Source organism: Cetorhinus maximus, chromosome 21 (assembly GCF_964194155.1).
Source record: "Cetorhinus maximus chromosome 21, sCetMax3.hap1.1, whole genome shotgun sequence".
NCBI lineage: Eukaryota > Metazoa > Chordata > Chondrichthyes > Lamniformes > Cetorhinidae > Cetorhinus > Cetorhinus maximus.
Window position 1 is genome coordinate 35,281,945 of NC_135899.1, and position 27,324 is coordinate 35,309,268.

Sequence of the window (27,324 nt, forward strand, 5' to 3'; positions counted from 1 at the left end):
CGTTCATGTGAGAGGTGTGCAACAAATCATTCTCACAATCATCGCACCTCCGCAGACACCAACGAATTCATACTGGGAAGAAGTCATTCATGTGCGAGGTGTGCAATAAATCATTTCATTTTTGCAATCATCGATCCTCCACGCACACCAATGCCACTGTTAATGGTTCTACTACCTTTACCTCTTAGCAAGGTAAACCTATTCCCTTGAACTTATTGTTAACTTAGAACCTCAACGAAAAGAAATTTCAAATCACTGAAGGAACTTAGTCAGCTTTACCAACTATAGACTGGGTCCTGAAATAAAATGTCCTTTCTCCCAGGTGTTTCCCAACCAGCAAAGGTATCTCAAGATAGAATATACATCAAGGTATATTTTAGCAAAATAAACTGTTGTTGAGTTTCCAATATCAGCTCTTAGAGTCCTAACTTAGAATTCTAGGATATTGTTATTAAATGTGGGCTCATGAGGATATAAATGTGAGACTACAACTCTTTTATATTTATTTAATGAATATTTATTGTAAAAACCAATTATAGATTACATTTTATAGAAGAAAATTACATCATAGCATAAATGATAACTAAAGCTAATTATAACATGCCAGTTCTATTTAAGATAACATATTTGAATCCATCTTCATAAAGAGTTTGGATATGCAAACAAATATTGATTAAAGAAAAGTATACTTACAATCTAGTATAAATTTTTAATAATTTTAATTTTAATAATTAAAGCATCTTTGATTAAACCTTAGGGGAATTCAAAAAGCCTAGAACTCAATCCATGTGCCCAAGATGGCTGACTGACTGACTTTTAGCTATGGTGTCGTTTTAAAAGAAATTCTAGCAGAAATCAAACAGACTTCCATTGTCTACTGTCCCCTTACAGAAACAAATTATTAATAGTTCTCATCGAATTTGTGAATTTTTAAGCAGCATGTTTACTGTCTGAAAACCCAGCTGGCTGGCTAATTGGCTGCCTCCCAGGCTGAGTTCCCGTGTTTTCTAATGGTAACTGGCTTTTTGGCAATAATTCACATGCTGCGGCAGGGAACTAATGGATACTAAAGGAGGTGGCCATGGAAATAGTGGATGTGTTGGTTGTCATCTTCCAAAGTTATGTAGATTCTGCAACAGTCCTGGCAGATTGGAGGGAGGCAAGTGTAACCCCACCATTTAAAAAAGGGGGGAAGGAGAAAGCAGCAAATTACAGACCAGTTAGCCTAACAATAATGGTAGGGAAAATGCTGGAGTCTATTATAAAGGATGTGATAAGAGGACACTTAGAAAATATCAATGGGATTAGATAAAGGCAAAATGGATATATGAAAGGGAAATCATGTTTGACAAACATACTGGAGTTTTTTGAGGACATAACTAGCAGGATAGATAAGGGAGAACCAGTGGATGTGGTGTATTTGGATTTTCAGAAAGTTTTTGATAAAGTCCCACATAAGAGGGTTATGTAGTTATAAGAGGAATTTGTGAAAAATTAAAGCACTTGGGATTTGGAGTATTATATTGGCATGGATTGAGAATTGGTTAGCAGACAGGAAACAGAGAGTAGGTATAAATGGGTCTTTTTCAGAATGGCAGCCGGTGACGAGTGGGTACCGCAGGGATCAGTGCTTGGGACCCAGCTGTTCACAATATATATCAATGATTTGGTAATGTAATATTTCCAAGTTTGCTGACAACACAAAATGAGGTGGGAAAGTGAGTGGTGAGGAGGATGTTAAGAGGCTTCAAGGCGATTTAGACAAGTTGGGTGAGTGGGCAAATACATGGCAAACACAGTATAATGTGGTTAAGTGTGAAGTTATCCACTTCGGTAGGAAAAACAGAATAACAGAGTATTATTTAAATAGCGATACGTTAGGAAATGTTGGTGTACAAAGGGACCTGGGTGGCCTTGTACACCAGTCACTGAAAGCAAGCATGCAGGTGCAGCAAACAGCTAGCAAGACAAATGGTATGTTGGCCTTCATTGCAAGAGGACTTAAAAGCAAGGATGTTTTACTGTAGCTGTACAGGGCCTTGGTGAGACCTCACCTGGAGTATTGTGTGCAGTTTTGGTCTCTTTAACTAAGAAAGGATATACTTGCCATAGACGAGGAAGTGCAGTGAAGGTTCACGAGACTGATTCCTAGGATGGAAGAATTGTCGTATGAGGAGAGATTGGGTCGACTAGATCTATATTCACTGTAGTTTAGAGGAATAAGAGGGGATCTCTTTGAAATGTATAGAATTCTGACAGGACTGGGCAGACTGGATGCAGGCATGATATTTCCTCTGGCTGGGGCGGGTAAAATTCTCTACCACAGAAGGAATTAGATAGAGTTTCTATATCACACCGTTATTACATTGAGGTATGATGGGCTGAGGGATCTCAGGTCTGTAGAGACTCACCCCCACTACCTCACCATACTCAAGATAGTAGTCCTCCCAGATAGGAGAGTACAAACATTCCCCAAAGTATTAGTCAGTCAAACACCCGTCACCTGAAGAGGATCTGTCCATAATTCACATCACCAACTAAAGCAGAGTTCGATTCTACCCCATACCCACTCCTGAGAGCTGGCTCACTTTACTAACACACACACAAACACACACACTCACATCAGGGGAAACTCTCTCAGAATACTACAGACAGAAGTTTCTTTATAATCCTTGTACTTTAGTCTGGCTCCCAATTCTGATAGTCAGAAATGACCCCAATCTTTAGTGACACAGGATGGAGCTCGTTTCCATCATACAAACCCACCAATGGTTACGGAGATCCAGTGGTCATGTGGGTCCATGGACCAATCAGTTTCCATTCCTGGAAGACACTCTTCCCCCAAGTGAATTGGACAGCGCTTTCTCATTCCCAACTCTCTGCCCTTTGACCCTCCATTCACCACAATGCTTCTGTAGCTGTCAATCTGGTTTAATCACTCCCTCATATCCACCTTCTACACCATGGTTCCCAAAATTACCTTCACTCCCTTCCTGCTCCATCTCCCTGCTTCACTCAAGGGGTGAAGATTTGAGCGTATCTGTACACAACTAGTTTAGCCATCCATCCCCAGATCTGACTGGGCCACATCAAGCACTAGTGGTCCTGCTTTCCTCTGCCAAAACTGCTCATTACTCCAGGACCATCCTGAAGAGAAAAGATAACCCACAACTTCTCCTTCTCAAAGCCAACTGTGTCCTTGTGGAAGTTATGTTCCAGCTGTACAGAGCTCTGTTTAGACCCTATCTGGAGAACTGTGTTCAGTTCAGGGCACCGCACCTCAGGAAGGATATATTGGCCTTGGAGGGAGTGCTGTGTAGATTCACCAGAATGTTCCTGAGGCTAAAAGGGTTAAATTATGAGGACAGGTTGTACAGACTGAGCATGTGTTCCCCTGAATGTAGAAAATTAAGCGGTAATCTAATTGAGGTGTTTAAAACGATTAAACGAGTTGATAGAATAGTTTCTCTCTGCCCACTCTATCACTAAAATCACCCATTTCCTCCTCTGTAACATTGCCCATTTCCAACACCCCCACCCCCACATTAGTCCATTTGCTGTTGAAATCCTCATCCATGCTGTTGTTGCTTCTAGACTAGACTAGACCATTCCAATGCTTTCCTGTCCAGGTTCCCATCTTCCACCCTCCATAAACTTCAGCTCAGCTAAAACTCTGCGGTCTCTATCCTAACTCACACACCTATCACCCCTGTGCTCGCTGACCTACACTGGTTCCCAGTTCCCCCAGTGCCTCCAATTTAAAATTCTCATGCTCCAGTACAAAGTGTTCCATGGCCTCACCCCCCTCCCTATCTGTCACCTCTAGTCGCATCTCCCTCTGAGATCTCTGCACTCCTCCAATTCTGGCCTTTAGTACATCTGCTCCACTTCCTTCACTTCACCATTGACGATTGTGTCTTCAGCCATCCAGGTTCCATGCTCATGAATTCGCTCCTTAAACCTCTCTGCATCTTTGTCCCTCTCCCCTCCTTTAGAACCCTCCTTAAATCCCACCTCTTTTACCATAATTTTTGTCATCCTCTCCTAATAGCTCCTTCTTTGTCTCAGTGTTAATCAGAGAAAAATAATGTCTCATGAAACACTTTGGGATGTTTGACTATGTTAAAGTGCTCTATAAATACAAGCTGTTGTCCTCTCACATTCCCCCCAGTCCTCAAGGTACTGACCTGGAGTACAGACTATGGACATTGATTGGCCTCTAGTGCTCTGTTCGAGTGGCCATTCAGCATGTGTAGACCCAGACAGTGAATGTTGTGAGACAATGGAGACTGCCACAGCCGAGACACATCCTGCCCTCCCCGACTTCCCAGTTGGGGTCACATATGAGGAATGGGATTCCTGGCTGATTCTCCCCCTCCATAGACCAGGGATGCTGAAGGTTAATTGAAGTCCCTCCATTACTACCCCAGGAATGGCTCCTCCCCCGGGTGCTTGTGCTGGTAGATCAGAAGCTGAAGCCTTTCTAACCATTGAGTATCTGATTGCCTTCTTGGTCAAAGTTAGAGTCAGTGAGTGACTTGTGCCTGGTGCTGTACTGAAAGGATGCTGAGTTTATACAGGAGCTTCTATATGTATTGATGTCTTCATTGGTGATGTTTGGTGGTCTGGTCAATGGTTAAATTGGCCTTCTTGAAACGATTGGACTGATGGTGGGAGAGGTTTGAGACAGACACTGCTGAGACAGACAGTGCTTTGGAACGACAGCTCCCCTGTGTGAGCACTGGAGGGTAAACAACACAGACAACTATTAGTGCAATGGAAACAGGTGATCCGGCTCCAAGTTCGTGTGGAGACGTTGGTGGATGGTGAGAGAGGAGGAGTAGGTGAAACAATCCAGACACACGTCACACTGGAAGAGTTTGTCTTCCGTGTGGGTTCACTGATGTTCCAGGAGGTCTGACAACTGTGTGAAGGCTTTATTACATTACTCACTCTGATAGGATCTCTCCCCCATGTGAGTGTGTTGATGGCTCAGGAGATGCACTGACTATGTGAAAGCCTTGTCACACACCTCACACCTGAATGGTTTCTCTCCTGTGTGAATCCACTGGTGCTTCAGGGCCTCAGAGGAGTGAAAACCTTGTCACAAACATTGCACCTTAAGAGTCTCGCCCTGCGTGAATTCTCTGGCATCCCATGAAGTTTGAAGGTGCACGAAAGCTTTATCGTAAACCACACATTTGAATGTTACTCCCCTGTGTGGATTGTCTGATGTTGCAGGAGGTTCGATAACTGTGTGAAAGCTTTGTCACAAACCTCACCCGTGAACATCTTCTCTCCTGTGGAATGTGTTGGGGTCTCGCCAGCTCTGATGATTGTGTAAAGCCCTTATTACACACCTCACACCTGAAGGGTTTTCCCTTTTGTGAATTCTCTGGTGCATCAAAAGCCTCATGGATGTTACAAAAGTTTTATCACAAACCTCACTCTTGAAGGGTTTCTCTCCTGTGTGGATTGCCTGATGTCTTGTGAGGCTTGATAACTGTGTGAAGGTTTTTTCACAGACATCGCACTTGAATGGTTTCTCCCATGTGAATCCTCTGCGCCAGGAGCTCAGAGGATTCGGTGAAAGACGTCTCAAAAACCTCACACCTGAAGGGTTTCTCCCCTGTGTGAATTCTCTGGTGTAACAGAAGCTTCATAGATGTCACAAAAGCTTTATCATAAACCTCACATTTGCAGGTTTTCCCCATGTGGATTCTCTGATGGACCAGGAGGCTCGATAACCGCGTGAAGCCTTTGTCACAATCTTTGCACGTGAAGGGCTTCTCCCCTGTATGAATGTGTAGATGTGCATGCAGCTTCGATGAATCTGAGAATGATTTCTGACATACCTTGCATGTGAATGATTTCTCCCCAGTGTGAATGCATTGGTGTGCACATAGGGGCCATGCGTCCAACACTGAATTCTCACACACCTCATACTTGAAAGGCTTCTCCCCAGTGTGGATCCGATGGTGTCTCATGATTGTTGATAACAGTGTGAAGATTTGGTCACACATGTTTGAATGGTTTCTCTTCCATGTGGCTGCCCTTGCGTTAACAGTTCTACAAGAGATGTACCTTGTGTGTTAGGTGATTTTATGAGCCTGTGGAGCCCTCAATACACACCTTATTCTTGAACAGCCTCTCACCTGTAGGAATGAGTCAGGAGTTCATGAGACTCGATGAATGACTGAAGCTCTCATCACACTTGGAGCCACTCACACTTCTTCCCAGCCTCACCCTGACCGATCACCCACAGCCGAACCTTCAGAAAGGTTGGTTCTGATGGAAGGTTCCACACCACTGACCAGTTTCAGATCTGATGATATGTCAAAGCTCCCCTGACCCGACCGCTGTCCAGATGATGGCTTCACTGCCCAACCTTCTCTGTGTTGAGCAATGCTGTGAAGGGATTGGATGATGGTCAGGATCTATCTGTGGTGTCTATCCTCTCTGTATTCTCTAGTGTAGTACGATGCAATCCTTCTGTAAAGAGGACAAGGAAACATGATTTCCTCCTTCTCCTCCTCAGTTAGAGACTGTTCCACAGTGAGTGCCAGTCTGCTATTCCCCTGTGTGGGGGATCAGATACAAGTCCTTTCCTTTTCCTCACTTGACTGTCACACGCCCTCTGTTTCCAGCAGGAACACTCACTGGATAGTGACCAAGAGAAGACAATGTGGCTACTTTCTCCCCCCCCACCCCATCTTCCCAGGCACCTTGAGGACAATGGAAAAGACAGTCGGGCGGAGTGTAAAACGGGCTATCAATTCACGATGAACTTGAGTCGTGCTGGCGAAGACCAGTTTTACCCTTAGAGTTTGTGTTTAATATAAAAAACACTCACTGAAATGTTAATTCAATAGAGATTTTCAAACTTCTCCCCTTGTTTTCTAAAATTATTTGAAAAAAACACATTGGGCAGGAAGTGCTGGAAGCTAAGGAAAATATTGCTTCAGTGTAGCTGATTGAAGGGTTCTGGTTTATCTTGGGAAATTAGATACACTGCACTCGCTCAGACTGCACATCCCAAATTCAGCTATCAGTCACAGCACTGGGCAAAACTATCAAATCCAAGCCCAGGCTTTTGGGAAAGGCCGAGACCTTCAGGTAAAATCTTTAAAGAAGGCATTAAAAGACATTTCAGTAAATGTGTCTCCAGGTATGGCAGCAAAATTGCTATGGTGCTGGATTAACAATCCAGAGATTGAGAGTTCAAATCCAACCACAGAAAGTTATATACATAGAATTACAGCGCAGAAACAGGCCATTCAGCCCAATTGGTCGATGCTGGTGTTTATACCCAATGCGATACTCCTCTCACCCCTCTTCACCTCAATCTATCAACATATCCTTTTGTTTCTTTCTCCCTCATGTGCTAATCTAGTTTCCCCTTAAAGGCATCTATGCTATTCACCCCAATCACTCCATTTGTGAAACTAAATTTAATACATGGTGGAATCGAGTCAAAATAAAAACACGAAAACTTTCAGGTTGTCATAAAAACCCAAACATTGTCCTTCAGGGAAGGGAACCTGCTACAACTGTCTGGTCTACATGTGACTCCAGTCCCTCACAACATGGCTGACTCTGAACTGCCCTCTGAAGTGGCCAAGCAAACAATGATAAACAATCACTACAAAGTCCAATAATAAGAGGAAAATCAGATAGATCTGGACAATGCTGGCATTGTATCAGAATAAGATTAAGGTGATCTCAGCCCAGTGAAATCTGTAAAGTCTCTCTTACCAAGGTCTGAGGACAAGTACTCAAGTGAGGAGAGCTGCCCCACAGACTGGATAAGTAGCAGTGATACTCACTGAATCGTATCAATCTGGAAATATCCCAGACTCCTCCGTCACCATCCCTGGGTATGTCCCATCCCACTGGCAGGTGAGGAAGTATCAATATTGACTCTATGGAGTCTCATGACCTCAGGTCAAACAAGTTAAAGGAAAACTACTACTCCCCTCCCAACTGATGAGTGAGTGCTTCACCATGTTAATCATCACTAAGGAAGTAGACTAAGGACAGATCCCAAAACTGGGTATCCATGTGGTGCAGTGAGCCATCAGCAGCAGCAGGATTGTATTCCACCACAATCTCACAGCCCAGCACAGTCCCCATTCCATAATTATTATCAAACCAGTAGATAGGCACGCTTGGAGAAGCAGGTTACATATCGCATCTTGTTCAGAATTGTGGACAACCAGTCAAGTAAGAGGAGAAGGTGGCTCCATGAACAGCTTCATTCTCAACTATGCTGGAGCCCAGCACATGAGTGCAAGACCCAATGTTAAAGTGTCTTCAGCTAAATATAGTGAGTGGATGATCACACCCGGCCTCCTCCTGAGGTACTGGGCGAACTCCCCCCCCAGATCACTCAAACCCTCCCCACTGTCGAGAAGGCTCAAGTCAGGAGTGTGTTATAAATGTGAAGATTGTAAGATTGTTATGTTTTTAACCGTCTTTGTAATTTAAGGTAAAACAGGAAACTGTGGAAAGGGGGTTGGCAGAAGGCCGAATAACTGCCCAATAAAGGCCAGGTGGTTTTGTATCTATGGGAACAGGTTGGGATTTGCTGAAGAAGATGCAAATTCATCTGAAAACAAAAGCAAGAGCAGCTGGGGCTGACTAGACAGACTTTCTGTCTCCGAGATTTGGGACAGAGAGAGTGAGACAGGTCTTACAGAGAGACCAAAGACTGCAGCCTGTGGGGTCAGCAGAGAGGACAGCATGTCCTTTCTGTGGTACACCAAACAAAATGCAGAGTGATCATGGTCTCTAGTCGAAGCAACACATCCCATGGCAATCTAAAGACACCAGAAGATTCTTCCTGATGTGCTGGGAAGGGAATCGCTGAAGGAACCGCTCCAGAAACGCAGAGAAGTGCCCTTTGATGGTCACTCAAAGTTACGATTCAGTGAAATGGGGAGAATTGAACTTCTTGGAAGCTGAAGGTGATGTTGGAGTGGTTCCCATAAAAACTGAATCTGCAGATAGTGGGACATAAAGTCTAACTGTGGCATGGGGTGTTCGGTCATGTTAAAAGTTAAAGGGGGAATTCTTGTATTATTTGCCAGTTAGATATTGTTTAGTTGGTGTTGCTTTCAGTTGGTTTGTTAGAGTAAAAGTCTAAAATGTGAAATCCTCTCATGCGATTCCTTTAATTTAGTCACTGGGGCCAAGATTTTTATGATGGCGGGGTTTTCCATCCCACCATCCGAAGAGTCAGTGGAGAATACATCCCCACTGATACAGTGTGCCCCACAGCCATTTCACATTCCAACTATTGTTAATTGGCTGGAGATGGGACTTCCGCCCCTTACTTAGGACTAAGTCCCGGCTCAGAGAGCTGCCAGTCAACTTGATTTGCCGGCAGCTCTCTAGTCCCTGCAGGACCAAAAGCTGCTGTGCACAGGTCTGGGACTGCAAGCAGACCCCAGAGCCCAAGTCCTGGTAGTCCAGGAACAGGCACGTTTTAGTGGTCTCTTGGCAGGGAAGGGAGGCCCAGCTAGGTGGGAAAAAGGGGGTGGAAGCGTTGGTGGAAATGCCAGTGGGGGAGGGAAGACCTGTGGGGCCGGACCTTCAGGGGGGGAGTGGTGGCCTAGGCCTCGTCCATCCAAGCGTAAAATTATGGAGAGGTCGGGACAAGCGGGAGTCTGGTGGGTCAGCCCCGGACTACAAACCTGCCGATTGAGGAGCGTAAAATTCACCCAGGAATTCAAATATCTTTTAAAAGTTATCAGTCTCTACTTGGTGTTGATTGAGGAATCATTATTCTCCACTAAAACACAGATAATCTGGTCATTATCACATTACTGTTTGTGGGAGCTTGCTCTGCACACAGTGACTGCCACATTTCCTACCTTACAACAGTGACTACACTTCAAAAGTACTTCACTGGCTGTAAAGAGCTTTGGGACATCTGGTGGTCATGAAAGGCTCTGTATAAATGCAGGTCTTTCTTTTATTTTCTGAGGAGGTTAGAGGGATGGGGGGGTGGGAGGTCTTGGAGGGATTTGAAAAGACAGGAAACATCCAGATCCCTACACACAGACAGAACTGACCATTCACAGTCCACAGGATAATAAGCAGCTCCCAACACACACACACACAGAACTCAACAATAGGAAATCAGTAAGAATCCTCAGACACTCTGCACCTCCCAGATAATTACACCTCACCTTCTCATATTCAGTAATGAGCCATCAACAAAAGTCAGCCTGTAAATCAGAAGGGAAATGCTTCCAATAAACACACTCAATATCCAACACACAGCTCCAGGCAAACAGTTGAGCACAAAGCACCGAGTAAACAGCTCTCTCAGCTGGATGTTCTCACACAGCATAAGGGGCATTTCCACAGCTGATTCCCCACAGGATAGTCAGGCTGCCTGAAGATTAGTGTGGATATTATGTGATGTAATTATTATAAATTGTGTTCGTTCACTCACCATGTCCTGAGTTGGTTTTGAGTCCCTACAGGAAGTGAAGCAGCTGTGGAAGAGGAAGGGGAGAGAATGGGCAGAGTGGGTGGGGCTCTCTGATTGACGTCTCTCACAGCCAATCCAAATATTTCTGGAGCAACATGAGTTTCCCGAAGTTTGGGAAACTGACCGGTGAAACGGAGGCGACTTTGAGCAGCAGATCAGGTGGGGATTTAAACTTGTCATTGTCCCATCTGAATAAAACCTCACTTATTCCAGCTGCTGTCTCAGTTCCCCCGGTAAATGTTTGACAGAGATTTCTAGTGAGGGAATAGCATTCTTCATCCTCAGAGACTTTCAAACTGACAACATCAGTGTGGGATGTGTAGTCCCGGGTGTGTTTGACAGCAGATCAGAAGAGGGAGACCCACAGCATCCAAGGCAGTGATGAGGTGCAGTGGTGGGATCAGCACCTTCACAGGAGAGAGACAGGAGAGAGGGACTGGGTAATTTACTCCCATTGATATCCTCCTTGTCCCTCGCTATCTCTCCTTCCTCTTTCCTACCTCTGCGCTCTCTTCCTCCCCCTTCTGCACTTTCATTCTCTTGCACTCTCCTCGCTCTTTTGCTCACCCTAACAGAGATAGGGAGGGGCTAGGCCTTGTGGGATTTGAAAACAAGCTCAAAAACCTAACTAAAACTAACAGAGTTTTCTTGGGACGAGTGGGTTATTCCTCGAGCTTTATTCCACAGACTGTTTGAACTGTGCCTAAACAATAGAACTTTCACGAGTGAATGAAAGCAGAATGGTTAATCAGCAGTACTGATTGAAGATAATCCCTTAAAATGTCCATTCCAGCTGACACCAGGGACTTTACCACCTTTCACAGCTTCAGGAACCCAGACACAAAGACAACACTGACACCTGCAGCTCTAACTAGTTACCACTTTAAATCAAATCAAACTTTCAGGCTGCCAGTTTACAGGGGAAAAGTATTCTGTACACAGTCTTGGGACTTAACCCCTTAGAAGCTGAATCGAATACAACAGAAATATTATAAGCTATTGTCAGCCATTAGTTGGCACTCTCGTCTCTGAGTCAGAAGGTTGTGGGTTCAAGTCTCACTCCAGAGGTATGAGCGCTCAATGCAGCACTCCTTCAGTACTGCACTGTCAGAGGTACCATCTTTCAGATGAGTTAAACCAAGGCGCCGTCTGCCCTCTCAGGTGAATGTAAAATACCCCATGACAATAGGTTGTAGAAGAGCAGGGGAATTATCCCTGATGTCCTCATCCGTCTGGATCCTGCGATCATCGTCACATAAACAGATGATCTGGTCATTATCATATTGCTGGAACTGGAAATTATAAACTCAGTGATGGAGACAGTATACCAGCCCACAGTGACATTGACCAATATATTGTGTACAGGATTCTTACTGTAGGCTCCTGAGTGTTTCAGTGAATAGGAACACACCATGCTGTCAAAACAGGTAGTTTGGGTTTAGCTAAAAAAAGTGAATTTATTGAGAGTTATGCAGAAGATTGATAAAGCAGTAACACAACATTTAACTTACACCAAACTTTGAAACAACCAAAATAACAAAGCATTTGAAAACAACTCAAGATCTTTCCCAGAACATGAAATGAATCTTGGAAGAGTGTAAGGTGAACACACTGTTATTACATTGAGGTATGATGGGATGTGGGAACTCAGGTCTGTAGAGACTCACCCCCACTCCCTCACCATATTCAGGATAGTATTCCTCCCAGACAGGACTGTACAAACATTACCCATGGTATTAGTCAAACACTCGTCACCTGAAGAGGATCTGTCTATAATTCACATCACCAACTAAAGCAGGGCCCGATTCTACCCCATACCCACTCCTGAGAGCTGGCTCACTTTACTAACACACACACACACACATCTAATTCCCACATTCTGCCCTTTGACCCTCCATTCACCACATTGCTTCTGTAGCTGTCAATCTGGTTTAACCACTCCCTCACCTCCACCTTCTACATCCTTGTTCCCAAAATTACCTTCACTTTCTTCCTTCCTGGTCGATGTCCCTACTTCTCAAGTCCAAGGGGAGAAGATTTGTGTGTATCTGGTACACAACTGGTTTAGCCATCTATCACCAGATCTGACTGGACCACATCAAGCACTAGTGGTCCTGCTTTCCTCTGCCAAAACTGCTCATTGCTCCAGGACCATCCTGAAGAGAAAAGATAACCCACAACTTCTCCGCAAAACCAACTGTGTCCTTGTGGAAGTTATGTTCCAGCTGTACAGAGCTCTGTTTAGACCCTATCTGGAGAACTGTGTTCAGTTCTGGGCACCGCACCTCAGGAAGGATATATTGGCCTTGGAGGGAGTGCAGCGTAGATTCACTAGAATGTTCGTGGGCTCAAAGGGTTAAATTATGAGGACAGGTTACACAAACTGAGCTTGCATTCCCTTAAATGTGGAAAATTAAGGGCTAATCTTATTGAGGTGTTTAAGATGATTAAACGAGTTGTTAGAGTAGTTAGAAATGATTCCTCTGGTGGGAAAGTCCAGAACAAGGGGGCATAGCATTAAAATTCGAGCTTGGCTGTTCAGGGGCGATGTCAACAAACACTTCTTCACAAAAAGGGGACTGGAAATCTCGAACTCTTTCCCCACAAAAATCTGGGAGTCAATTTAAAATTTCAAAACTGAGATTGATAGGTTTATTGTTAGATAAGGGGATTAAGGGTTACAGAGCCAAGGCAGGTAGATAGAGTTCAGATACGGATCAGCCATGGTCTAATTGAATGGTGTAACAGGCTCAAGGGATTACTCCGGTTCCTACATTCCTTAAATTCCTCTCGATTGTCCTCTCCACTCTCACCTCCAACAACAATTAGTCAGTATCATCCTCTTCAACCTCCAGCTGAGCTTCTGACCCCACAACCCTCTCCATCGCAAAGATCACCTCCTCTCTTCTCTATAACCTCGCCCATTAACAACACCCCCACCTCAACATTTGTCCATCTGCTGTTGAAATCCTCATGCATGCTGTTGTTGCTTCTAGACTAGACTAGACCATTCCAATGCTCTCCTGTCCAGCTTCCCATCTTCCACCCTCCATAAACTTCAGGTCAGCTAAAACTCTGCAGTCTCCATCCTAACTCACACACCTATCACCCCAGTGCTCGCTGACCTGCACTGGTTCCCAGACCCCCAGTGCCTCCAATTTAAAATTCTCATGCTCCAGTACAAATTGCTCCAGGGCCTCACCCCCTCCCTATCCCTGTCACCTCTAGCTCTATCTCCCTCCGAGATCTCTGCACTCCTCCAATTCTGGTCTTGAGTACATCTGCCTTCTTTCACTTCACCATTGACGATTGTGTCTTCAGCCATCTAAGCTCCATGCTCATGAATTCCCTCCTTAAACATCTTAGTCCCTCTCCCCTCTTTTAGGACCCTCCTTAAATCCCACCTCTTTGACCATATTTTTGGTCATCCCCTCCTAATATCTCCTTCTTAGATTCAATGTTAATTTTTATCTGATTATTTCTCTATGAAACACTTTGGGATGTTTGACTATATTAAAGGTTTTGGATAAAAGCAATAAATTGCTGTTGAAGGGTTGATGCCCTCTTTCCATCTCACATTCCCTCCAGTCCTCAAGGTACTGACCTGGAGTACAGACTGTGGACATTGATTGGCCTCTAGTGCTCTGTTTGAGTGGCCATTCAGCATGTGTAGATCCAGATAGTGAATGTTGTGAGACAATGGAGACTGTCACAGCCGAGACACATCCTGCCCTCCCCCTGACTTCCCAGCTGGGGTCACTGATGAGGAACGGGATTCCTGGCTGATTCTCCCCCTTCATAGACCAGAGATGCTGAGGCTAATTGAAGTCCCTCCATTACTACCCCAGGCTCCTCTCCCAGGTGCTTGTGCTGGTAGATCAGAAGCTGAAGCCTTTCTAACCACTGAGTATCTGAATGCCTTCTTGGTCAGAGTGAGAGTCAGTGAGTGACTTGTACCTGATGCTGCACTGAGAGGATGCTGAGTTTATACAGGAGCTACTATACATATTGATGTCTTCTTTTGGTGATGTTTGGTGATCTGGTCAAATTGGCCTTCTTGAAACGATTGGACTGATGGTGGGAGAGGTTCGAGCAGACACTGCTGAGACAGACAATGATTTAGAGTGACAGCTCCCCTGTGTGAACACTGGAGGGTCAACAACACAGACATCTCTCAGTGGAATGGAAGCAGGTGACCCGGCTCCAAGTCCGTGTGAAGCCATTGGTGTATGGTAAGGGAGGAGGAGTAGGTGAAACAATCCTGTCACACATCACACTGGTAGGGTCTCCCATGTGGGTTTGCTGATGTTCCAGGAGGTCCGACAACATGTGAAGGCTTTATTAAAGAACTCACACCAATAGGGTTTCTCCCCTGTGTGAATGCGTTGATGGACCAGGAAATATGCTGAAAGCCTTGTCATCCACCTCACACCCGAATGGTTTCTCACCTGTGTGAATCCACTGGTGCTTTAGGACATTGAAAACCTTTAGTTAAAACCTTGTTACAAACATTTTATTTGAAAACTTTTTCTCCCGTGTGAATCCTTTGGTGATGTCAAACACATCACAAAATCCTGACAACAAACCTCACACTTGAAGGGTTTCTCACATATGGATTCTCTGGTGGAGCAGGAGTTTTGTTGACCTCGAGAATGGTTTGTTGTGCACCTCATTGGTGAATGCGTTGGTGCCTGCGGAGGTTCGATAACTGTGAGAATGATCTGTCGCACTGCTCGCATGTGAATGGTTTCTCCCCTGTGTGACTGCGTTGGTGTTCAACGAGGGTTGATGACTTTGAGAAGGATTTGTTGCACACCTCACACTTGAAGGGTTTCTCCCCTGTGTGTACTCTCTGGTGTATAAGAAGATCAGATGATTGGGTGAAAGCTTTCTCACAAACCTCACACCTGAATGGTTTCTCCCCTGTGTGAATGCGTTTGTGTTTCCTGAGGTTTGAAGACTTTGAGAATGATTTGTGACACACCTCACACATGAATGGTTTCTCCCCTGTGTGAATGCGTCGGTGTACGAGGAGAGTCGATGAGATGGAGAATGATTTGTTGCACACTTCACAGGTGTATGGTTTCTCCCCCGTGTGAATGTATTGGTGTTCGAGGAGAGTCGTTGACCACGAGAATGATTTGTTGCATAACCCGCACGTGAATGGCTTCTCCCCTGTGTGAATGTGTTGGTGTTGGAGGAGGTTTGATGACTTTGAGAATGATCTGTTGCACACCTCACATTTGAAGGGTTTCTCGCCTGTGTGAATCCTCTGGTGCATCAGGAGATCAGAGGAGCAGGTGAAAGCCTTCTCACAAACCTCACACCTGAATGGTTTCTCCCCTGTGTGAATCCGCTGGTGTGTCCTGAGCTTTCCTGACTGTGAGAATGATTTGTCACACATTTCGCACTTGTACGGTTTCTCCCCTGTGTGAATGCGCCGGTGTACGCGGAGAATCGATGGGTATGAGAATGATTTGTTGCACACTTCACACGTGTAAGGCTTCTCCCCGGTGTGAATGTATTGGTGTTCAAGGAGGGTCGTTTTACGCGAGAATGATTTCTTGCAAATCCCGCACGTGAATGGTTTCTCCCCTGTGTGAGTGCGTTGGTGGTTGAGCAGTGCCCATGACATTGAGAATGATTTGTTGCACACCTTGCACGTGAACGGTTTTTTGCCAGTGTGAATATGTTGGTGTACCCGGAGGTGTGATGAGTTAGAGAATGATTTGTCACACACTTCGCACCTGAATGGCTTCTCCCCTGTGTGACTGCGTTGGTGTACATGGAGGGCCGATGACTGTGAGAATGATTTGTTGCACACCTCACACGTGAATGGTTTCTCCCCTGTGTGACTGCGTTGGTGCACGAGAAGGCTCCATGACTTGGAGAACGATTTGTCACACACCTCACATCTGAATAGTTTCCCTCCTGTGTGAATCCTCTGGTGTGTCAGGAAGCTCGAAGACATCACAAAAGCTTTGACACAAAACTCGCACGTGGAACACTTCCCATTCAAGTTGCTGTCCTTGTGTTAACAGTTCTACAAGAGATGAACCTTGTCTTTTGGGAGTGCATGTGAGTCTGTGGATCCCCCCTCACATACCTCACACTTGAACAGCCTCTCGCCTGTAGGAATGAGTCAGTGACTCATGAGGCTCGATGAATGATTGAAGTTCTCATCACACTTGGAGCCCACTCACACTTCTTCCCAGCCTCACCCTGACCGATCACCCACAGCCGAACCTTTGGAAAGGTTGGTTCTGATGGAAGGTTCCACACCACTGACCAGTTTCAGATCTGATGATATGTCAAAGCTCCCCTGACCCGACTGATTTCCAGATGATGGTTTTACTGCCCAACCTTCTCTGTGTTGAGCAATGCTGTGAAGGGACTGGATGTTTTCCCACAGTTGTGCAGTTGTTCCTTGGGTGATGGTCAGGATCTATCTGCGGTGTCTATCCTCTCTGTATTCTCTGGTGTAGTACGATGCAATCCTTCTGTAAAACAGGAAAAGGAAATATGATTTCCTCCAACTCCTTCTCCTCCTTTGCTGAAGGGGCTGACTCCTCAGTTAGAGACTGTTCCACAGTGAGTGCCAGTCTGTTATTCCCCTGTGTGGGGGATCAGATACAAGTCCTTTCTTTTTCCTCACTTGACTGTCACACACACTCTGTTTCCAGCAGAGACACTGGATAGTGACCAGGAGCAGACAATGTGGCTACTTTCTTTCCTCCGCCCAGACCCCCATTTTCCCAGGCACCGTGAGGACAATGGAAAAGTCAGTCGGGCGGAGTGTAAAACGGGCTATCAATTCACTGTGAGCTCGAGTCATGCTGGTGTAGACCTGTTTTACCCTTACAATATATGTTTAATATAAAAAACACTCGGGACAAATGCTAATTCAATGGAGATTTTGAAATTCCACACCTTATTTTCCAAAATTATTTGGAGAAAACACACTGTGCAGAAAGTGCTAGAAGCTATGGAAAATATTGCTTCAGTGTGATTAAAGGGTTTTGGTTTATCCTGGGAAATTAGATACACTGCACTCGCTCAGACTGCACATCCCAAATTCAGCTATCAGCCACAGCACTGGGCAAAACTATCAAATCCAAGCCCAGGCTTTTGGGAAAGGCCGAGGCCTTCAGGTAAAATCTTTAAAGAAGGCATTAAAAGACATTTCAATAAATGTGTCTCCAGGTATGGCAGCCAAATTGCTCTAGTCCTGGATTAACAATCCAGAGATTGAGAGTTCAAATCCAACCACGGAAAGTTACATACATAGAATTACAGTGCAAAAACAGGCCATTCAGCCCAATTGGTTGATGCTGGTGTTTATGCTTCACACAAGCTTCCTCTCACCCATCTTCATCTAGCCCTATCATGATATCCTTCTGCTCCTTTCTTCCTCTTAAAGGCATCTATACTATTCATCTCAACCACTCCATGTTGTGAAACAGAATTTAATAAATTTTGGAATTTGTGGAATAGAATCAAAGTAAAAACATGAAAACTTTCAGGTTGTCCTAAAAACCCAAATATTGTCCTTCAGGGAAGGGAACCTACTGCCTGGTCTGGTCTACATGTGACTCCAGTCCCACACAACATGGCTGACTCTGAACTGCCCTCTGAAGTGGCCAAGCAAACAATGATAAACAATCACTACAAAGTTTAATAATAAAAGGAAAATCAGGTAGATCTGGACAATCCTGGCATTGTGTCAGAATAAGATTAAGGTGATCTCAGCCCAGTGAAATCTGTGATGTCTCTCTTACCAAGGTCTAAGGACAAGTACCCAAGTGAGGAGAGCTGCCCCACAGACTGGTCAAGTAGCAGTGATACTCACTGAATCGTATCAATCTGGAAACATCCCAGACTCCTCCGTCACCATCCCTGGGTATGTCCCATCCCACTGGCAGGTGGGGAAGTCTCAATATTGACTCCATGGAGTCTCATGGCTTCAGGTCAAAGAAGTTCAAGGAAAACTACCACGCCCCTCCCAACTGATGAATGAGTACTTCACCATGTTAATCATCACTAGGGAAGCAGACTAAGGGCAGATCCCAAAACTGGGTATCCATGTGGTGCAGTGAGCCATCACCAGCAGCAGGATTGTATTCCACCACAAGCTCACAGCCCGGCACAGCCCTCCTTCCATGATTATCATCAAACCAGTAGACATGTCAGGAGCAGCACTGACTCCCTCTCTGCCACTTGCCTCTCTGCTCACTGCCTCCTCTGAATCTGGGCTGAGATCAGAAACTACCCTCAGCCCCCAACCCTGTCCATGCAGGGAGGGGGACTGCAGCCTGAAGGTGCATCCTTCAGTGCTCCTCGAGTTTGAACTAATGTGCAGCTCTTTTTTTTTTTGTAAAAATATACTTTATTCATAAAATATCTTCAATCACATTCAAAACCATTTCAAAAACAACATTACAAGGGTACAATCCAGGTTAAACTTTTACAAAATGTATCACCAGGTGCATCAGTACAAACAATATTACAATCATTTACAGCCTTTCATTTTGATCTGTACAGCCCGAGGGGCTCTAAACAGTTCCCAGTCTCTCGGTGCGCTGTGGTAGAAAGGTCTTAGACAGCGACCCTTCCCCATTGCGCCTTTGCGGCAGCTGCCCCAAGCTTTAGTGCGTCCCTCAGCACGTAGTCCTGGACTTTGGATTGTGCCAGTCCGCAACAATCGGTCGGGGACAACTCTTTGTGCTGGAAGACCAACAAGTTTCGGGCAGACCAAAGCGCGTCTTTCACCGAGTTGATGATCCTCCAGCTGCAGTTGATGTTTGTCTCGGTGTGTGTCCCTGGGAACAGCCCGTAGAGCACAGAGTCCTGTGTCACAGAACTGCTCGGGATGAACCTCGACAGCAACCACTGCATCTCTCTCCAGACTTTCTTTGCAAAGGCACAATCCACAAGGAGGTGAACAACGGTCTCTTCCCCACCACAGCCACCTCGAGGGCAACGTGCAGAGGGGGTGAGCCTCCTGGCGTGTAGGAAGGATCTGACGGGGAGGGCCTTTCTCACCACCAGCCAAGCTACGTCTTGGTGCTTGTTGGAAAGTTCTGGCGATGAGGCATTCTGCCAAATGACTTTGACAGTCTGCTCGGGGAACCATCCCACAGGGTCCACCCTCTCCTTTTCCCTCAGGGCCTCTAGGACGTTACGTGCTGACCACTGCCTGATGGACTTGTGGTCAAAGGTGTTTTTCTGCATAAATTTTTCCACCAGGGACAGGTGGTACGGCACGGTCCAACTACTTGGAGCGTTCCGCGGCAGCGTGGCCAGACCCATCCTTCGCAACACCGGGGACAGGTAGAACCTCAGCACGTAGTGACACTTGGTGTTTGCGTACTGAGGGTCTACGCACCGCTTGATGCAGCCGCACACAAAGGTGGCCATCAGTACTAATGTGCAGCTCTTCCTACCCTGCTCTGCTGCCAGTTATAGGTTATAACCTGGTCTCCACTTACAATAAGTCTGCCCCATCACTGGGATACTGCTTCACAGCGAGAGTCAGTAGGATAGTGAACCATGAGGGGAATCTCCAATCATGCTCCAACTGAACGCCTGGTCACTTTCTAACCTTTTACACAACAATAAACAACAACAACTTGCATTTATTTAGCACCTTTAAAACAGTTCAATGCCCCAAGCTGCTTTGCAAGACTGGACAAAACTTTCGAGCTTGCTGTGTGCCTATTGGCTGCCACGTTTCATACATAACAACAGTGACCACACTTCAAAAGCACTGCATTGGCTGTAAAGTGCTTTGGGACATTTGGTGGTTGTGAAAGGCTCTATATAAATGCAAGTCTTTCTTTTTTCTTTACTGATGAGGTTTTAGAGACAAGGTGGTGGGAGGTCTTGGAGGGATTTGGAAAGACAGGAAACATCCAGATCCCTACACACAGACAGAACTGACCATTCACAGTCCACAGGATAATAAGCAGCTCCCAACACACACACACACAGAACTCAACAATAGGAAATCAGTAAGAATCCTCAGACACTCTGCACCTCCCAGATAATTACACCTCACCTTCTCATATTCAGTAATGAGCCATCAACAAAAGTCAGCCTGTAAATCAGAAGGGAAATGCTTCCAATAAACACACTCAATATCCAACACACAGCTCCAGGCAAACAGTTGAGCACAAAGCACCGAGTAAACAGCTCTCTCAGCTGGATGTTCTCACACAGCATAAGGGGCATTTCCACAGCTGATTCCCCACAGGATAGTCAGGCTGCCTGAAGATTAGTGTGGATATTATGTGATGTAATTATTATAAATTGTGTTCGTTCACTCACCATGTCCTGAGTTGGTTTTGAGTCCCTACAGGAAGTGAAGCAGCTGTGGAAGAGGAAGGGGAGGGAATGGGCAGAGTGGGTGGGGCTCTCTGATTGACGTCTCTCACAGCCAATCCAAATATTTCTGGAGCAACATGAATTTCCAGTACAAAAATAAAACTACCTGGAAAAACTCAGCAGGTCTGGCAGCATCTGCGGAGAGGAGCACAGTTAATGTTTCGAGTCCGTATGACTCTTCAACTGAACTAAGTAAAAATAGAAGAGAAGTGAAATATAAGCTGGTTTAAGGGGGGGTGGGACAGGTAGAGCTGGATAGAGGGCCAGTGATAGGTGGAGATAGCCAAAGATGTCATAGACAAAAGAACAAAGAGGTGTTGAAGGTGGTGATATTATCTAAGAAATGTGCTAATTAAGGGTAGAAAGCAGGACAAGCAAGGTACAGATAGCCCTAGTGGGGGTGGGGTGGGGGGAAGGAATCGAAAAATGCTAAAAGGTAGAGATAAAACCATGGATGGAAATACATTTTAAAATAATGGAAATAGATGGGAAAAGAAAAATCTATATTTGCTTTTATCTATGAGTTTCCTGAAGCTTGGGAAAGTGACCGGTGAAACGGAGGTGACTTTGAGCAGCAGATCAGGTGGGGATTTAAACTTGTCATTGTCCCATCTGAATAAAACCTCACTTATTGCAGCTGCTGTCTCAGTTCCCCCGGTAAACGATCGACAGAGATTTCTAGTGTGGGAATAGCATTCCTCATCCTCGGAGGCTTTCAAACTGACAACATCAGTGTGGGATGTGTAGCCTTGGATGTGTTTGACAGAAGACCAGAAGAGGAACACCCACAGTATACAAGGCAGTGATGATGTGCAGTGGTGGGATCAGCACATGCACAGGGGAGAGCTGCACAGGGGAGTGAGACACAGGAGGGAGGAGCACAGGAGAGCGATCAAAAGGAAGAAACGACTGACCATGTGGCTTGGAGATTGCCTCTGTGACGGGGGAAGTGACTGAGTTGGATACTGACTCTCTGATTGGGGTAGTGACTTGGGGAGTGATCCCTTACTCTGCACCAGATGTCCCTGCAGGGCTCTTCCTGGTGCCATACCGCTTGCCTGACCCCTCGCTCTGACCCTCACCCCTCACCTCACATTTGACCCCATGTCCCCCTTTCTAGGATCTGGGAGGCGACAACAGGAGAGGACTTTGGAGTGGACAGTTAGGTCGTAGATTGGGTGATAGTTGGCGAGGAGTTTAGAGTTCGGGTTTTTTGAGGAGAGGGGTGAAAACAGCAGATTTAAAGGAGAAAGGAACAACATCAGGAGAGAGAACTGTGAACAATATCAGCTAATATGGGGACCAGGAGGGGAAGTTGGGTGATCAGCAGTTTAATGAGAATAGGGTTGAGGGAACAGGAGGTGGGCCTCATGGACAAGATGAGCTCAGAGGGGGCATGAGGGGAGATAGGAGAGAAACTAGAGAAAGATGTGAGTTCAGGGCTAGGGCAGGGGGAGCATTAATGGAAGTTTGACCAGGTGGGCTAGTGGGAGGGAAGTGGCAGAGGCAGCTGATGGGATTGTTTCAATCTTATTTCCCTGAGCAGAGAGGTCAATAAACAGGGAGAAGAGATTTAAAGTAATTGATGGAAGGATTGGAGAGGAGTTGAGGAGTAATTTTTTCACCCAGAGGGTGGTGAGGGTCTGGAACTCACTGTCTGAAAGAGGCAGAAACTCTCTTCACAAAGACAACACTTACAGCTGCAGCTCTAACTAGTTACCACTCCAAATCAAACTTTCAGGCTGCCAGTTTACAGGGGGAAAAGCATTCTGTACACAGCCTTGGGACTTAGCCCCTTAGAAACTGAATCTAATACAATTTAGCACTCTCGACTCTGAGTCAGAAGCTTGTGGGTTCAAGTCTCACTCCAGAGACTTGAGCGCTGAGGCTGACACATTGCTGTTTGTGAGAGCAGATGAATTATGAGATTTAAAACACTACACTTCTAAAAGCACCTTATTGGCTGTAAAGTGCTTTTGGATGCCCTGAGATTGTGAAAGTTGATATATAAAAGCAATTCTTTCTCTCAGAGAAATGTTACGCTTCCTGTGAACTGGAAATTATAAACCCATTGATGGAGAAAGTATACCAGCCCATAGTGACATTGACCAATATATTGTGTACAGGACTCTTACTGTAGGCTCCTGAGTGTTTCAGTGAATAGGAACACACCACCCTGACAAATCAGATAGTTTGAGTTCAACTAAAAATGAATTTGAGAGTTATAAATCAATACAGAAGATTGATAAAATTACAGGCACACAATATTCAACTTACACCAAACTTTGAATCAGCCAAAGTAACAAAGCATTTGAAAATGACTCAAGATCTTTCCCAGAACATGAAATGAATCTTGGAAGAGTGTAAGGTGAACACATCACATCGCTGAGGGAACTCACAAACTCTGAGGAAGACAGTATAGAACTTTAAAAGGGCGTAGACAAGTTGATGGAGTGGGCAGGTAGCTGACAGATGAAGTTCAATGCGGAGAAGCGCGAGGTGATTCATTTTGGTCGGAAGAACATGGAGAGACAGGGTACAATTCTTAAGGGTGTGCAGGAGCAGAGAGACCTGGAAGTATACGTGCATAGATCATTGAAGGTGGCAGGACAGGTGGAGAGAGCAGTTAATAACGTATACAGTATCCTTTATTAATAGGAGCATAGAGTACAAGAGCAGGGAGACTATGCTAAGCTTATATAAGACACTAGTTAGACCTCAGCTGGAGTATTGTGTACAGTTCTGAGCACCACATTATAAGAAGGATGTGAACACATTGGAGGGAATGAGAAGAGGTTTACAAGAATGATTCCAAGGATAAGAAACTTCAGTTATGGAGATATATTGGAGAGGGACTGTTCTCATTGGAGAGGAGAAGGCTAAGAGGAGATTTTATAAAGGTGTCCAAAATCATGAGGGGACTGGATAGAGTAGATAGGTAGAAACTGTTCCCGCTTCTCAAGGGATTGAGAATGAGGGCACAGATTTTAAATGATCGGCAAAAGAAGCAAATGTGACGTGAGAAAATACTTTTTCACACAGCGAGTGGTTTGAGCTGGAATGCACTGCCCAGAAGTGTGGTGGAGGCAGGTTCAATCGAGGCATTAGATGATTATTTGAATAGAAACAAGGTGCAAGAGTATGAGGAAAAGGCAGGAGAAAGGCACAAAGTGACGATGCTCATTTGGAGAGCAGGTGCAGACACGATGGGCCGAATGGCCAACTTCTGCACCGTAACAATTCCGAGATTCTGTGAACTCCTTCTGTGCAGATGGAGGCCATTCAGCCCATCATGTCTGCACCTGCTCTCCAAATGAGTATCATGACTTTGTGCCTTTCTCCTGTGTTTTTCCTCATACCCTTGCACATGAACTTGGCTCTGATTGCACTTCCCAGATCAACCATCACTTTCATCAGTATTCAGGACTGAATACTGGTTGGAGAGTGAGATACACTCAGGGACTCCTGCACTACCTGCCTTCCTGACATCTTCCCTGAAAACCCTAGCTCGAATTTTAACAGCTGGCTCTGCTGTACATGGGGCACAAAGAAGACAGGAAGAGTAATAGTGAGAGGAGATTCGATCGTTAGAGGAACAGACAAACATTTCTGCAGCTGCAGATGAGAATCCATGATGGTATGTTTCATCCCTGATGCCGGGGTCAAGGATGTCACTGAACAGCTACAGAGCACCCTGAGGCGGGAAGGTGAACCATATTGGTACCAATGACACAGGTAGAAAGAGGGATTTGGCCCTGCAGTCAGAATCTACGGAGCTTGATAGGAAATCAACAAACTGGACCTCAAATTTCCACACCTATAAATAGTAAAATGGTAGTAAAAGGAGGAGTGGGGCCAATTCGGGAGCAAAAGGGGATTTCTGCAGGAGGCATGGCTGAGGTATTAAATAAATACTTTGCATCTGTCTTTACCAAGGAAGAAGCTGCTGCCCAGGTCATGGAGAAAGAGGAGGTAGTTGAGACACTTGAAGGATTGAAAATTGATAAGGAGGAGGTATTGGATAGGATGTCTGTACTGAAGTCGATAAGACACCAGGATTGGATGAGATGCATCCAAGGATACTAAGGGAAGTGAGAGTGGAAATTGCAGAGGCACTGGCCATAATTTTCCAATCTTCCTTAGACTCAGGGGTGGAGCCAGACGACTGGGGAAATGCAAATGTTACACCCTTGTTCAAAAAGGTGTAAAGGCCAGCAAAAGGCCTGGCAGTTTAACCTCAGTGGCGGGGAAACCTCTAGAAATGATAATTCAAGGCAAAGTTAATGATCTCCTGGGCAAATGCAGGTTGATTAAGGAAAGGCAGGGCAAATAAACCTGCGATCTCTACCAACAGAAGGACAAGGGCAGCAGATACACGGGAACACTACCACCTGCCAGTTCCGCTCCAAGCCACTCACCATCCTGACTTTTGGAACTATATCGCCATTCCTTCACCTTCACTGGGTCAAAATCCTGGAACTCTCTCCCTAACAGCACTGTGAGTATTTCTACAACACATAGACCACAGCGGTTCATGAAGGCAGATCACCGCCATCTTCTCAAGGCTATTTAGGGATGGGTAATAAATGCTGGCTTGCTAGCGATGCCCACATCCCACGAACAAATATAAAGAATTTATTAAGGGAAAATCACATTTAACTAACTAACCTGAGTTTTTGATCAGGAAAATTATGTTTAATTAAGTTGCTTGAGTTTTTGATGAAGTAACAGAGAGTGTTGATGAGGGTAATGCTGTTGATATCGTGTACATGGACTTCCAAAAGGCATTTGATAAAGTGCTGCACAACAGACTTGTGAGCAAAGTTACAGCTCATGGAATAAAAGGGACAATGCAATAAAAGCAACATGGATGCAAAATTGGCTGAGTGACAGGGAACAGAGTAATGGTTAATGGATGTTTTTCAGATTGGAGGAAGGTTTGTAGTTGAGTTCCCCAGGGGTCAGTGTTAGGACCCCAGCTCTTCCTGATAAATATTAATGACAAAGACCTTGGTGTACAGGGCACAAGATCAAAATTTACAAATGAGGCAGAACTTGAAAGTATTGTGAACTGTGAGGAGGATGGTGTTGAACTTCAGAAGGACATAGACAGGTTGGTAGAATAGGCGGACAAATGGGAGATGAAATTTAATGCTGACAAGTGTGACGTGATTTATTTTGGTAGGAAGAACACAGAGAGACAATATAAAATAAAGGGTTCAATTCTAAAAGGGGGTGCAGGAGCAGAGGGACCTGGGGGTACATGTGCAAAATCATTGAAGGTGGCAGGACAGGTTGAGAGCACGTTAATGAAGCATATGACATCCTGGGCTTTATCAATAGGGGCATAAAGTACAAAAGCAAGGAAGTTATGTTAAACCTGTATGAAACACTGGTTCAGGCTCAACTGGAGTATTGTGTCCAGTTCTGGGCACCACACTTTAGGAAGGATATGAAGGCATTAGACAGAGTGCAGAAAAGATTCACGAGAATGATTCCATCGATGAAGAAATTCAGTTACATAAAAAGATTAGAGAATTTGGGACTGTTCTCCTTGGAGATAAGAAGATTGAGAGGTGATTTGAAATAAGTATTCAAAACCATGAGGGGTCTGGACAGAACAGATAGGTGAAAACTGTTCCCATGCGTGGAAGGATTGAGAGCCAGCGGGCACAGATTTAAGATAATTGACAAACAAAGTAATGGAGACATGAGGAAAAACTTTTCACACAGCGAGTGGTTAGGATCTCCAATACACTGCCCGAGAGTGTGGTAGAGGCAGGTTCAATCGAGGCATTCAAGAGTGAATTATATGTGTCACAACTCACTGGGGATGGTGTGCTGCAATATCAAGTCCCACTACTCCCCGAGCCACGATAAATGTGAAAAAGTTCGATCAACCCACCTAATTGTTTAATTTAGGTTAACAGAATACGAGCACCAGGTTTGTAAACTAAATAAGTAAATAACTTCATTGAACAAATTATCTTTAACCATTGGCAAAGGAAAGAAATATGAACTGCTAATTTCTATCTCGACAACCTAAACTCTACCCCTTCGTAAATCCCTATACACACCTATACAAGACACATAAGATACACAAAAACATGGATTTTTAAGAGTGGGATAAAACAGTTCAATGGCACCAAATCTGAAGCACAGGATTTGATGGGTTGATTTTGATCGACGTCTTCCAAATTCCTTTCAGTTCTTTGTTGATGGCACGAGGTGGTCTTTCAGCACTTTCAGTCTTTAGTCACTAGTTGATCACTTGCCTTTCAATGTCTTTAACAGTAATTTTCCCCTTTGCCTCTTAACAGGGGTTTTCAGGGAAAGAGCATGTTATAGAGATATGAGGAGAAAAAGCCAGCTTGCTATTATTGTAGAATTACTAGAATCTTATACACACAGGAGAGAGAGTTGTAGGTCTTTTTCCTTTC

General features: G+C 45.0%; 5 protein-coding genes across 7 annotated transcripts in view; 3 read left to right on the plus strand and 2 right to left on the minus strand.

The window, feature by feature from the left end:
* The window catches only part of LOC144695249 (uncharacterized), a 219,059-nt gene that overhangs the window by 81,623 nt on the left and 110,112 nt on the right, over positions 1-27,324 (plus strand). The window lies entirely within an intron of this gene.
* LOC144695267 (uncharacterized) overlaps positions 1-27,324 on the plus strand; it is a 556,511-nt gene that overhangs the window by 81,620 nt on the left and 447,567 nt on the right. The window lies entirely within an intron of this gene.
* Positions 1-27,324, plus strand: part of LOC144695193 (uncharacterized) — a 158,212-nt gene that overhangs the window by 81,615 nt on the left and 49,273 nt on the right. The window lies entirely within an intron of this gene.
* LOC144695233 (uncharacterized) overlaps positions 1-27,324 on the minus strand; it is a 313,865-nt gene that overhangs the window by 49,917 nt on the left and 236,624 nt on the right. The window lies entirely within an intron of this gene.
* The window catches only part of LOC144695218 (uncharacterized), a 184,415-nt gene continuing 169,023 nt past the window's right edge, over positions 11,933-27,324 (minus strand). The window contains exon 2 of the mRNA XM_078566113.1: positions 11,933-17,001. Within this exon, the coding sequence (XP_078422239.1) occupies positions 15,171-16,472 (1,302 nt within the window). The 5' untranslated portion in view covers positions 16,473-17,001 and the 3' untranslated portion in view covers positions 11,933-15,170. The remainder of the gene's footprint in view (positions 17,002-27,324) is intronic.